The 13,391-nt window shown below is 41.3% G+C and overlaps 1 protein-coding gene across 1 annotated transcript in view; it reads left to right on the top strand.

The window, feature by feature from the left end:
* Window positions 1–13,093, top strand: part of ddr2a (discoidin domain receptor tyrosine kinase 2a) — a 43,758-nt gene extending 30,665 nt beyond the window's left edge. The window contains exons 4-17 of the mRNA XM_080860558.1: window positions 64–295; window positions 2,333–2,480; window positions 3,184–3,286; window positions 4,495–4,678; window positions 5,076–5,316; window positions 6,454–6,519; window positions 6,827–6,963; window positions 7,063–7,279; window positions 7,525–7,757; window positions 8,004–8,131; window positions 8,373–8,570; window positions 8,801–9,035; window positions 10,498–10,647; window positions 10,847–13,093. Coding sequence (XP_080716684.1) covers window positions 64–295; window positions 2,333–2,480; window positions 3,184–3,286; window positions 4,495–4,678; window positions 5,076–5,316; window positions 6,454–6,519; window positions 6,827–6,963; window positions 7,063–7,279; window positions 7,525–7,757; window positions 8,004–8,131; window positions 8,373–8,570; window positions 8,801–9,035; window positions 10,498–10,647; window positions 10,847–10,978 — 2,404 coding nt within the window. The 3' untranslated portion in view covers window positions 10,979–13,093. The remainder of the gene's footprint in view (window positions 1–63; window positions 296–2,332; window positions 2,481–3,183; window positions 3,287–4,494; window positions 4,679–5,075; window positions 5,317–6,453; window positions 6,520–6,826; window positions 6,964–7,062; window positions 7,280–7,524; window positions 7,758–8,003; window positions 8,132–8,372; window positions 8,571–8,800; window positions 9,036–10,497; window positions 10,648–10,846) is intronic.
* Window positions 13,094–13,391: the final 298 nt, after the last annotated feature.

The following is a 13,391-nucleotide window of genomic DNA, read 5'->3' as shown; positions in this document are numbered from 1 at the left end:
GTGTGTGTTTACATGTACCGCTTCCTCTTCTCTTCTCCCTCTCTCTCGCTCTCTCTCTCCCAGGCTGGACTTTGAGGATGGAGATGGTGCGTGGTGTCCTGAGATCACGGTGGAGCCGGACAGCCTAAAGGAGTTCCTGCAGATCGACCTGCGTTCGCTGCACTTCATCACGCTGGTGGGCACGCAGGGGCGGCACGCGGGCGGCATGGGCAACGAGTTCGCCCAGATGTACAAGATCAAGTACAGCCGCGACGGTAGCCGATGGATCTCCTGGAGGAACAGACAGGGAAAGCAGGCCAGTGGCAGGCACACACACACACACACACACACACACACACACACACACACACACACACACACACACACACACACACACACACAATCACACAAACACACAAACACACACAGAATACTGTATCTCTTCTTTTGAATGGGACAGGCCATTTCTAAACATCATTAGCAGAATGATGTCCTTGGAATAACTTTGTTATAAAGGCTTAGCCTAAACACACACATTTCTGTAAATACACTGTTTATTTGGGTGGGACTTTCCATGTAATGAAGACTCCTGCTCAAATGGGAATTCTTGACACATTTAACAACTGCTTTTTGGGGAAGGCAAAAATTACAGTCGGTGATTAATAAGGATCACAATTACAGTAGGTGATTATTAGGGATGGTGTATACTACTTTAGGTGATAAGGTATAATTATGGTATACTTTAGGCTTGTCACACAGGCCATTTACAGGAGCAATTTGTGAGCATCCCCAACCTGTGTTCATTCAGCTTTTTCCAATTGTACACTTATGGGAACACAAGTGCGACTTAGCATCTGCAAACATCGACAGAGCACTTTCATCTTTCAGTCTGGCAGACACACGATGGCAATGGAGATGCTCATTACACATAAACAATGCAGTTAGCTTTACTGTACGTGAACACAGGGTGTTTGATCTTTTGCAAAAGGAACATAGATATTGCAGGGCAGATATCGCTAGCACAACTACCTAATAAAGCAAACCAGATATTTCAAGCACAGTGAACTATGATTACTGCTATTCATTAATTATGCTGGAGTCCTTCATTTTACTCCCAAAAATAGGTTGAATGTGATGTCAGACATACGAGGGCTGGCACATTTAAAAGAAAACTTTGAGTGTGTACCTCTGTAGCATGGCATCACGTCATCATGGCGTCTGTTTGTTGGGTAGTGCCGGGGCAGACTGACAGGACAAACAGTGACCAAATGTTTCCAAACGTCAACCGCCGTGGCTCTCCAGAGGCAGGCTCAAGCACATAGGGATTTTTTGCATGAAGGGGACCCCATATTTATGTCTCCCCCGTAAGTATATACTGAGGTGGTTTTGGTAGGACTGCTTGGGCGAGAGTGCCAGTGGTCTATATTGTCTTCTGAATCCCTAAAGACTCTGGACTGTTACATCAAGTAATATTTTTGACTTACGGGAGCCTTGTTTGTATAATAATACCTTCAAATGTACTTTGAACGGATGAGTCAGTCACTGTGTGGATAGGCAAGACATAATTTCAAATAAAACAGCTGATTTGAGACCGGGTGTTTATGGTTCCGCAGTAAACAAATTACTTTACAATTTACATAGGCCCTACATCATCACTGAGGTTTCTCCCCATTGTCTTACAGCGTTTGTAAGCAAAGACAATGCAGCATCCTTATCAAGCATCTGTCCCTGATGACATCTTTAACCCACACCCTCACGCCTGCACTCAGCTGGCCACCCGTTTCACATGCTGATTCTAAACCCCAAAAAGAGTAGCTGTTAAAGGGGACGCAAAAATGACGACAAAAATAAACGACCAACGGTGTAATTCAGAACTCGTTAACAACAACTAATTCCCAAATCCAATTGAGAGACTGAGGATAGTCAGCGAATGTTCTACCCCAAGATGAACCACCCTTGAAAACATAGGCCACTAGCACTGGAGCTTTGTTTGTTTGTTTGTTTATTCTTCCTACTCCCACTAAACAACCTCAAACATTTGTTTAATATACATACATACAAACATGAATTATATACATTATACATTATTATGTAACCAGCTGTTCCAGTGTTTTCTCGGGTGTGCTGCTGGAGTGACAGCTGACAGTGGTCCAGGCGGTAGAGAAGTCGTTTAGTAATCAGAAGGTTGCTAGTTCGATTCCCTGTCGAAGCGTCCTTGAGCAAGACACTGAACCCCTTATTGCTCCTGATGTGCAATGTGCCATCAATGTAAATGTATACAAAGTTGTAAGTCGCTTTGGATAAGAGTGTCTGCTAAATGACTAAATGTAAAATGAAATGCTTGTGTTCACAGGTGATTGAGGGGAACAGAAATGCGTATGACATCGTGCTGAAGGACCTGGAGCCTCCGATTATCGCTCGATTCGTGCGCTTCATGCCAGTCATCGACCACTCCATGAACGTCTGCATGAGGGTGGAGCTTTATGGCTGTGAATGGCTGGGTAGGAGCAGAGGATTACTTTATGGCCAGAGTTTTATATTATTATATTATATTAGTATACAACTATGATCTTTACTTGAAAAATTATCATCTTACCCTTTTCATCACAACTGGTTCATTTTTAAAAATACTGTAGTTATCAAAAAATATATGTATTGTAACTTAACAGCAGAAACCAGTTTGTGTGGGTATGTCTTGTGTTGTTCTTTAACCTACAGTAATTTTTATCGCAAGGTGTGACGTTCTTTAGATATACAAAATGATCAGCTACATAGCATATCAACGAATATTCAAATGAAACTACCTTTATCCTCATAACCCCTTTAGATTAGACCCATCTTCTAATATCTCACTGATCTCATAGATCACGTTAGTATTTGTTATTGTATCACTGCGTTTCAGTGATTACACTCCCTTATCAGTAGCCTGTCTACGTCAAAGATAGATAACAGGTCAAATCTCATATCCTCTTTGACAGCATAGCCTGATTAAAGTCTCTTTTATTTCACTGAAGAAGGGCAGGTCTTAGTTTCAATGTCTTTGCGATAGAAACTAATCTTGAGGTGTGGTATATTGAGATAATAGTGAATAGCCACAACACCACAACCTGAATCTAACATTTATTGAAGAAAAATAATGCATTTGTATTGTCTGTCATACAATGTGAAAGTAAGTTCAGAGTGCCTCCCCTTTCTTTTCCACAGATGGCTTGGTGTCATATAATGCCCCAGCTAGCCAGCACATGATGCTTAACGACCTGCAAGTTTACCTCAATGACTCTGTTTATGATGGCGCTGTAGGCTACAGGTGAGTAAGCTGCCACATGCTGTCTCTTTCAGAGCAGGAAAGAGAGACAGCCACTTATATCCACTTGACATGAGTCTACTCAGTTCCTTTGCATTCACTATAAGAAAATAAACAAAACTACTGGGAAATATGAAACATTAAACAAAGTTGCTATATTTTTCCTTTAGATGAAGATGTGCTTGAGTACCTCCACAAATTGACTTCCTTTTGAGCTCCATTTGCTGTCTCCTTACTTGTGAGCTCAATGTGTGTGCTTTTGGGCTGGTCTGAGAGCCTCCCAAGCTTGTTGTTCATAGTTTGAAGGGGGGAAAAGTCCACCAATGCTTTGTTGCTGCCAGGACGCCATGATGCTGTTAGCGCACCGGGACTGGCCCCTGTGGTCACCGTGGTTTCAGAACACTCGCAGGAGTATGTGACTCATGGCTTCCTGAATGAATGTCCTCCATGGCACTGTGTGTGAGTGTGTGTTTGTGTGTGTGTTTGTGTATGTTTGTGTGTGTGTGTGTGTGTGTGTGTGCGTGTGTGTGTGTGTGTGTGTGTGTGTGTGTGTGTGTGTGTGTGTGTGTGTGTGTGTGTGTGTGTGTGTGTGTGTGTGTGTGTGTGAGTGTGTGTGTGTGTGTGTGTGTGTGTGTGTGTGTGTGTGTGTGTGTGTGTGTGTGTGTGTGTGTGTGTGTGTGTGTGTGTGTGTGTGTGTGTGTGTGTGTGTGTGTGTGTGTGTGTGTGTGTGTGTGTGTGTGTGTGTGTGTGTGAGAGAGTGTGTCTGTTTGTATTTCTCATATGGAGAATGGATGATGTCTCAGTCTGCTCAGTCTGTAATATGCAGGAAATGGCCCACGCAAAAAAAATAGTGCACCTCTTGCAGCATTAGTTTGATAAAATACTGCCATCTTGTGGTAAATTGGAATTTCTATCTGAATGCTAAATTAAATATGACTGTGCCTGAAACACCTTAATGCTGCGCCATACTTCACCACTCTATTTATTTCTATAAATTTATACTTTTGACAACCATGGAGGATTGGTTTGAATTGTTTGTTTTCAGAATCAGAATCAGAAATAGATGTATTGTCAAGTAGGTATACCCCTACCTGAAATTTGCTCTTGGGTATGGGTGCATACAGTAAACATAGAAACATAAAAACATACACACACAATAAGTACTACAAGTACTACAAAATATTCTCTCTCTTGCTCTCGTTCTTTCTCAGCATGACAGAGGGTTTGGGCCAGCTGACTGATGGGCAGAGCGGTCTAGATGATTTCACCCTCAGCCACGTCTACAATGTGTGGCCTGGTTATGACTACGTGGGCTGGACCAATGAAAGCTTCCCCAATGGTTATGTGGAGATCATGTTTGAGTTTGACCGCACGCGCAACTTCACCACGATGAAGGTAATCCAGAGAGCTGCTTTGTGAATGCGCTCCATATCTATACTTATCCCCATGTGTTTATGTTTATGCTTGAAGCAGATAATTAGGTAAGTCTATGGTCAGGAGGGCCATCACAGTGCCATTGCAAGCATCAAATGATATTCTCTCTATCTCTATCTCATCTTGAATAGAGTGTTAAATAAATGTTGCCGCAACTCGGGTACAATGTCATAAACAAAACGCTCCAACATCAGAGTTATGTTAGAGGTGTGATGAGAAAAGTAACTTGTCTTGACGTCTAGACTAAGGGTTGCATTAGATACATTGTAAAACTTGTTTTAAATAATTTTTTGTTCATATAATGTTCACTTCTTCTACCAAGTGTTTACATGTTTCTGCACCTCTCGTCTGGCTTCAGGTTCACTGCAACAACATGTTCAAGTGGCACGTGAAGACCTTCCAGAAGGTGACGTGTTACTTCCGCTCCGAGTCCGACTGGGAGCCCTCGCCAGTGTCCTTCAGCCCTGTGATGGACGACGTCAATCCCAGCGCCCGCTTCGTTACCGTCTCGCTCTATAATCACATGGCCAGTGCTATCAAATGCCAGTACTACTTCTCTGACGTGTGGATGATGTTCAGTGAGATCACCTTCCAGTCAGGTACGGAGCATGCTGTCCTTAAACAACCTTTGACCTGTTGACATTTGACCTCTGCGATGGATCAAAATGCATATTGAGATCAACCACAGGATGTTCTGTATCTATTGTAAATAGAGGTTCAATATGTGCGTTATCACTGCTTAAAATAATTAATGCATGTTAGTCCTTGTTAGTCCTTTCATAATCATACATTTAAATGTACTTAGTGACATTAAACAGCCAACAAATTCATTATTTAATTATATTGGTTAAATAAATGCTATACTCTTTGGGCCCTATTTTGATGGTGCAAATGGCTGGTTGCACAAAAAAGGTCACGCTTTGGAGCAAGTAGTTAAGGTATAAAGTTGGCATAGCTAGGCCAAAGTTTATTATAGAAAGGTTTGGTGAACGCCAACCAATAGCATTGTCGAGCAATCCCTTTAAACTGAATGTGTCAGACGAGATTTTAATGTAAGAAAAAGGCAATATTGCTGTTGGTCCTGGACAGTGTTCACCATGAGCACTTTTACAAGGAATAAACTGTAGTGCTTCTTCTGTTGTTCAGAACAATTACAATTGTTGACACATAATTTTAGAACTGTTGTAAAATGCCCTAGCTATATGCTTTCGAACTGACGGTTTTATTGAAAATCAGGGTATGTTAGTGTTTTTTATAAAAGTGTTTTGCTCTCTTAACAAGCTAACGTTTTTGCTGTGATCAATATAGCCCAATGTGTCCATGTCGATTTGTATTCTTTTTAAAAAGCCTGCTAGGAAGTGTGTTAACTTCAAGGATATCTGAGATAGATGAGTGGCATTCATCCTCACCCTGTTTCCTTGCTAACACAGAAATGTAACAGACTTGGGCAGGAATGGTTTGTGATTGGCACACTGAAATGTTCCCTGTATGAGAAGAATAAGTTGCCACACCTATATCCAAAATCCACGACTTGGCGGATAGTTTCAGAGTTAGCGGAGAGTTTTGACAACCAACCCAGGCGCATTAGGCAGGTTTTTCGAAGTGTTTTAAAACACTGACTTCAAAGTTGTAAAGATTAATTCACTGTCACGGCAACTGCAAAACAGTTCATCTCAACATTCCGAGGACAAAACTATAAAAACTATACTAAAAATATAATAATCTTGTTTTTCCAGATACTGCCATGTACAATACAACTCTGGCTCCCCCTAAGCCTGGCCCACCCACTAGCACCCAACCAGGTCAGATTCTCTTTGTTCACTTATTTTTGCCTCTGAGTCTATGGTTTGAAACTGGGAAATAAAAAAAAATAAAAGCCCCTGATCTGTTTCATTTGTCCGGTTTTCTCTGATTTCCTGGACCATTCTAGTAAAGAGGTTCTTTTATAAGCTTTGTTCTGTTCAGAATAAAACATGTTTTTGTAAACCAAGGTTTCCTCCTCATTTGGAAAGCAGTTAATGCAGATCATTAGCACTACAGTGATCCGAATGGTTGTGAAGTGTGGCCACCAGTTATTAACTAAGACGCCTTCTCTATCCCCCTCCACAGGGGATGACCCCACTCATAAAGTAGATGATAGCAACACGAGGATTCTCATTGGCTGTCTGGTGGCCATCATCTTCATCTTAGTGGTCATCATAGTTATCATTCTGTGGAGACAAGTTTGGCAAAAGATGTTGGAGAAGGTAAGGTATTATAAGTTGATTTGAATAATACCCTCAGATCTAACTCCTAGTTTTTTTTTATCAGTGTGCTATTGTGCAAATCTGTGTTTATAATTCCAGGCCTCTCGGAGGATGCTGGACGATGAACTAACTGCTAGTCTGTCAATACAGAGTGAGACGTTCACCTACAACAACAACAACAACCCCTCCTCTACACCGAGCGAGCAGGAGTCCAACTCCACCTACGAGCGTATCTTCCCTATGGGACCCGACTACCAGGAGCCCTCTCGTCTCATCCGCAAACTGCCAGAATTTTCCCAGCCCGCAGAGGAGGCTGGTGAGTGAATACTGAATAAAAGTAAAGCAGTATATTTGTGTTCTTGAAAAGGTGTATTTGTTTAAAGGAGATGTGTTTTCTGAACCACAAGGGTCACGCAATATTTTTTTTTAGCTCTGAAAAGGATTAATACAATGACTGTTCAGAATCGAAGGTTTAGTCTTCTCAAAATCAAACAAGCCCCAAACGTATGAACCATGAACTTCAATAAGGTGATTTATACACAATCTTCACTGTTACCTCAGCCTCTACCAGCACTGCAACAAAATCCCCCCCGACCAACCCCTCCAGTCAGGACGGAGTGCCTCATTACGCAGAGGCCGACATCGTCAACCTACAGGGGGTAACCGGGGGCAACACCTATGCTGTGCCTGCTTTGACGATGGACCTGTTGTCAGGGAAGGATGTGGCAGTGGAGGAGTTCCCACGCAAGCTGCTGACCTTCAAAGAGAAGCTGGGAGAGGGACAGTTTGGAGAGGTCTGTAGACAGGTTAAAGCATGATAGCTCAGAGAGAAATGGAGGATTTGTTCCTAAAATATACTGACTATATACTCAGTGGACAAAAAATACTGGACTAGAACTTCACTGAACGATATAAATAATGTTTAAGATGAGGGTTAATAATGCGATGTGCTTCCACATTGCAGTTTAATGTTGTACTGTTTGTATTGTTCATACATTAAAGAGTACATCATGCTTATGATGTTTGTTGTTGTGTGGAAGGTCCATCTGTGTGAGGCAGAGGACATGCAGGACTTCATGGACGAGGACTTCTCATTTGACATCAGTGAAAAGCAGCCTGTACTGGTAGCTGTCAAGATGCTGAGGGCAGACGCCAATAAAAACGCCAGGTACGACACTGCCTGAAGCTGAATAAATAAATACGCAGATTCTGATGGTACGGGTCCATTCTTCTACTGGTAGTACAGACAGTTGAACAGCTCCAATAGGTTACTTACATTGGGTCATTGTAATTGCATAAGGTAAAGCTAAACTCCCCTTTCTCTGTGTTTGAGTGACACTTTTAATTGAGAATGTCATAAACATTTGTAAACTAACAGCCTTTTGGCCCTTTCCCACAACGTCTCCCAGGAACGACTTCCTTAAAGAGATAAAGATCATGTCAAGGTTGAAAGACCCCAACATCATTCGTCTGCTGGCCGTGTGCATCTGCAGTGACCCACTGTGCATGATCACAGAGTATATGGAGAATGGAGACCTCAATCAATTCCTGTCCCGTCATGAACCAGAAGGCCAGATCGCCTTGCTCAGCAACGCCCCCACTGTCAGGTAAGAGTCATGACAGCCAACCAAGTCAAAATAAGCGTCATACAGTACTGTAAATAACCATAAAAGTATATTGCCAACAAAACTCAAAAGAAACCATTATATATATGGTTGTTCATGTCTGTTTTTAATTTCCAGTTCTGCAACAGGACATCCCTCTTCAATTTTACAGTCAGTATAATTATGATAATTAATTTGATACATTTATGATCAAACTTTATTAATTTCCCCAGTTACAGTAATCTGCTGTACATGGCCACCCAGATCGCCTCAGGGATGAAATATCTCTCCTCGCTCAATTTCGTACATCGCGATCTGGCCACCCGCAACTGCCTTGTGGGCAAGAACTACACCATCAAGATTGCTGACTTTGGCATGAGCCGGAACCTGTACAGTGGGGACTACTATCGCATCCAGGGCCGAGCCGTGCTGCCTATACGCTGGATGTCCTGGGAGAGCATCCTGTTGGTGAGGCTGCTAGTAGGCCATAATGGTTTATATAAAAACATTGATCAGCCACAACATTAAAACCACTGACAGGTGAAGTGAATAGCATTGATTCTCTTGTTGCAATGCCACCTGTCAAGAGGTGGGGCATACTAGGCAGCAAGTGAACAGTTGATGTCTTGGAAACAGGAAAAATGGGCAGGCGTATCTGAGCGACTTTGACAAGGGCCAAATTGTGATGGCTAGACGACTGAACTCTCCATCATAGTAGGTCTTGTGGAGTGTTGTTCCCAGTATGCAGTAGTCCAGGAAGAACAACCGGTGAACCGGCCACAGGGTCATGGGCGCCCAAGAGTCATTGATGTGTGTGGGGCTGGCCCATGAGGTCCGATCCCACAAAAGGGATACTGTAGCACAAATTGCTGAAAGCTAGCATTTTCATTTGCTAGCTATCATAGGAAGGTGTCAGAACACACAGTGCATAGCTGCAGACCATTCAGAGTGTTTGTGCTGACCCCTGTCCACCACCAAGAGCGCTTACAATGGGCATGTAACGTCAGAACTGGACCATGGAACAATGGGAGAAGGTGACCTGGTCTGCTGAATCACGTTCGCTTTCACATTATGTAGCTGGCCAAGTGTGTGTGCGTTGTTTACCTGGGAAAGAGATGGCAGCAAGATGCACTGTGAAGCTGGTGGAGGCAGTGTGATGCTCTTGGCAAAGATCTCCTGGGAAACCTTCCTACCGAAACATTGTTGCAGACTGCATACACCCCATTATGGCAAGGGTATTCCCTGATGGCAGAGGCCCCTCTCAGCAGGATAATGCCCCCTGCTACACTGCACAATATTGCCTTGGCCTCCATATTCCCCAGCTCTCAATCCTATCGAGTATGCGGGATGTACAAGTCCCATCCTTCAGAGGTCTTGTGGGGTCCATGCCTCAACAGGTTAGAGCTGTTTTGCTGGCACGAAGGGGACAATATTAGGCAGGTGGTTTTAATGTTGTGGCAGTTGGTATTTATATATTATATCCAAAAATTCAGGTGATATTTTTACCTAGAAACACTTTAACTGTTAACACTTGAACTGCGTTTGTGGCAAATATGTCCTGTGTGCTCCTGTTGTTTTGCTAGTTGGTGACATCATAAAAACATGCGCTTGAAGCTCAAATTTTAAATCAGGGGAGTAGTACCTTAGAACTCAGGTTCATGTCCTGGCAGATGTCATCATCTTAAGTGGCCTATAGCATAGTTTGCACTTGACTTAGCATAGTGGCCTATAGTATAGTTTGCACTTGACTTAGCATAGTGGCCTATAGTATAGTTTGCACTTGACTTAGCATAGTGGCCTAGTATAGTATGCACTTGACTTAGCATAGTTCACTGTGGTTCATTGGAAAAGTTCCTGTAATTTATTTTGTGTCTGACATGATACAATAAATCATCCTTGATTATTTGTACACTTTTGCTTGCCTGCGCAGGGAAAGTTCACCACAGCCAGTGATGTGTGGGCCTTTGGGGTGACGCTTTGGGAGATGCTGACCTTTTGCAAAGAGCAGCCTTACTCCCAGCTCTCCGATGAGCAGGTGATCGAGAACACCGGAGAGTTCTTCAGAGACCAAAAACGCCAGGTAGATGAAAGTTAAATACTGACATTTGCGCTCCTTCTCTCTTTCTCTCACTCACACTTACACACAGCTTTGACAGACATGACTACTAGGCTTGAGTACTATGATGCCCTGACACTGTTTGCTTCTGGTATCGATTTGCAGAAGTCATAGAAGAACAAAGGTTGAATAGTTCTGTCATTGTGTCATTTTGTCATTGTAGATCTACTTACCACAGCCAGCCATGTGTCCAGATCCACTCTACAAGCTCATGTTGAGTTGCTGGCGTAGGAGCACCAAGGAGCGTCCTTCTTTCCAGGAAATCCATTGCATTCTTCTGGAATGCCAGGTTTAGGTCTGGAATGGAATCCCAAATGAATGCCACAACAGGCACATCCAGAGACACTATGTGTGCCCGCAGGACTCCAAACAGCAAACAATTCCAGTGAACAGACACTGACATGCACACACACACACACACACACACACACACACACACACACACACACACACACACACACACACACACACACACACACACACACATACTCGCAGACAGACTCCCCTGTGTTCTACCTTTGGGTGGCAGTAGAAAGCCAAATATAGACAAACCAAAGAAATGTAGCATTTAGGCACTTTTTTGTCAAATAAAGTCCATAGTTTTATACCCATAGGTTCGTTGTCACTAAAGATGTCCCCAAAATAATGTATAAAGAATACAAGAAAGATATATACATAGAATGATCTCATGTTTTTCAAATGTTTTCATTTTGAAGACAGCTTGAATGTAAATAGTACATGCAGTTCGATGGGTAATGTAGAATTGTGTAGAGTGTATTTTGACAAATGTAAGAATGTTTCTTTTGCTAATTGTTATCCAGTCATAAGTTTTCTTGTGCAGCAAAGTGCACCATAGTACAACAGAGTTACACACCTTTTCCATTTTTTATGCAAACTTTTTTGTGAAAGGTAAAAAATGGAATCAGGCCACATACGCATGCAAATCACTTGTATATGCATAATTTAAAAGACTGGTGATACTGTGTAAATCCTCAACAATGATCAGTCATAAATGTCCATCACCATTACCAAAGTGTTTACAATTACAGTGTATGTAAGTTAATATTTATGTTAATTCCCTCAAAACAGAGTTTATACAGTATGTTCCCTTAATAATCTCTTTCACAAACATATCCCACTGTTGCTTTACATGGTGTCCCAAGATAATTAAGTCTGTAACATTGTTTTCTATAATTCTGACATTATGATTGCATAATGGTACAGTTTGATCAAATGCAGTAAGGTACAGTTTTGAAAAAAAAAATGTCATGTTTACAGGGGCATTCAAATTAAATTAGGATGTGAATTTTACCAAGGATTACCAAAATATTTACTGAGTGACTATTACTGAAATTGCATCACCATAAATGATGACGTTCCAAATCATGTAAGAGTATGTAGTGCCCTTAATAAATGCAGTAACACCTCAAAAACAGATTGTTCATGTATACATCCATAATGTAAAATGTAGACAGCACATGCATTTATGGATATAAATCACAATCTTCAATTGGTTACTATGCAAAGGAGAACTAAAGCTTTTTCGTATGGGTTTCAGAACTTAAGAAGCTGATCTGACCACAAGCTTGGAAACATACACTATTTCTGATTTAAAAACCCAGAGATGCACTATGGTGGTTTATTGTAAGTCATGACATATGACAGTATTGCAAAATTGTTTTGCAATCCAATAATGGTAAGCATGGAACATTGTGCAAGTTGGGTTTTTGATACTAACTTAACAGTTAATTTCAACTATCATGAACTGAGAAAGGAATATTACTAGTCATGAGTGATATACAGTATTTGTATCGTTGGCATTAGAAATGGCAGATGGTATGAGAGGGTTTTTGTAAATATGGTGTAGATGGTTCACATGATGTTCAAAAAGATTAAAAAAAGATTTTAGGTCACAACTCCTCGTTTCTCTGTAGAAGCTTGCAGATGTCTAAATTCTCATTAAAATTGTATTTATGACAATGTATAATGTAACACCCTTGAAAAACTACCTGTTTCACAACTCATGGACCCTATGAACTTTGAGCCTCAGAATTTCAACATTGCATTGTAGTCTTACATTGTAGGCTTAATGCAACTGTAGGCTAATTGTTGTATGTATATACATACAAATATGACAATTTGCTTCTGTTGTACCCCAGTTTATTTCTTTCTTTCACTTTGAATTTAAAAGTATGGCTGTACATACAATAGATGTGTTCATCAATTTGGTGAATGATTTCAAGTCAATGAAACTGGTGCCATTTTATTCTATTTGTATGAATTCCAAGATCTTTTCACCACATTATCTAAATCTGTTCTTGCATCCTCTTTGTATTTTGATTTTAATTATAGAAAATGGATTCATTCTGACCTAATTATGTACAGTAAATGTTGTATAGTGGTTATGTGTTACTGCTTTAAGAAATTCAGTTTTATTCTCTGTATTCAATTAATTGTTATCCTCATATAGTTTATATGAAAATGCATACGTTGGACTGATTTGTATAAATATTTGTCACGGACAAAATAAAAACGACTGATCAATTTGGTTTGAGGTTCACTGTTTGCTCTGGTAGCATAGGCCTACATCATGCGTTGCTAGTAGCATGTTTGTATTGGCGCAGGGCAGACTGGAGCTTAACGCTATTGGTTAATGTGGCCGTGACATCCAATCACACCATGAAGGCGGAGCATGATACGGATATGGC

Source organism: Sprattus sprattus (assembly GCF_963457725.1).
Source record: "Sprattus sprattus genome assembly, chromosome: 2".
NCBI lineage: Eukaryota > Metazoa > Chordata > Actinopteri > Clupeiformes > Clupeidae > Sprattus > Sprattus sprattus.
This window is presented reverse-complemented; position numbering and strand designations above follow the sequence as displayed.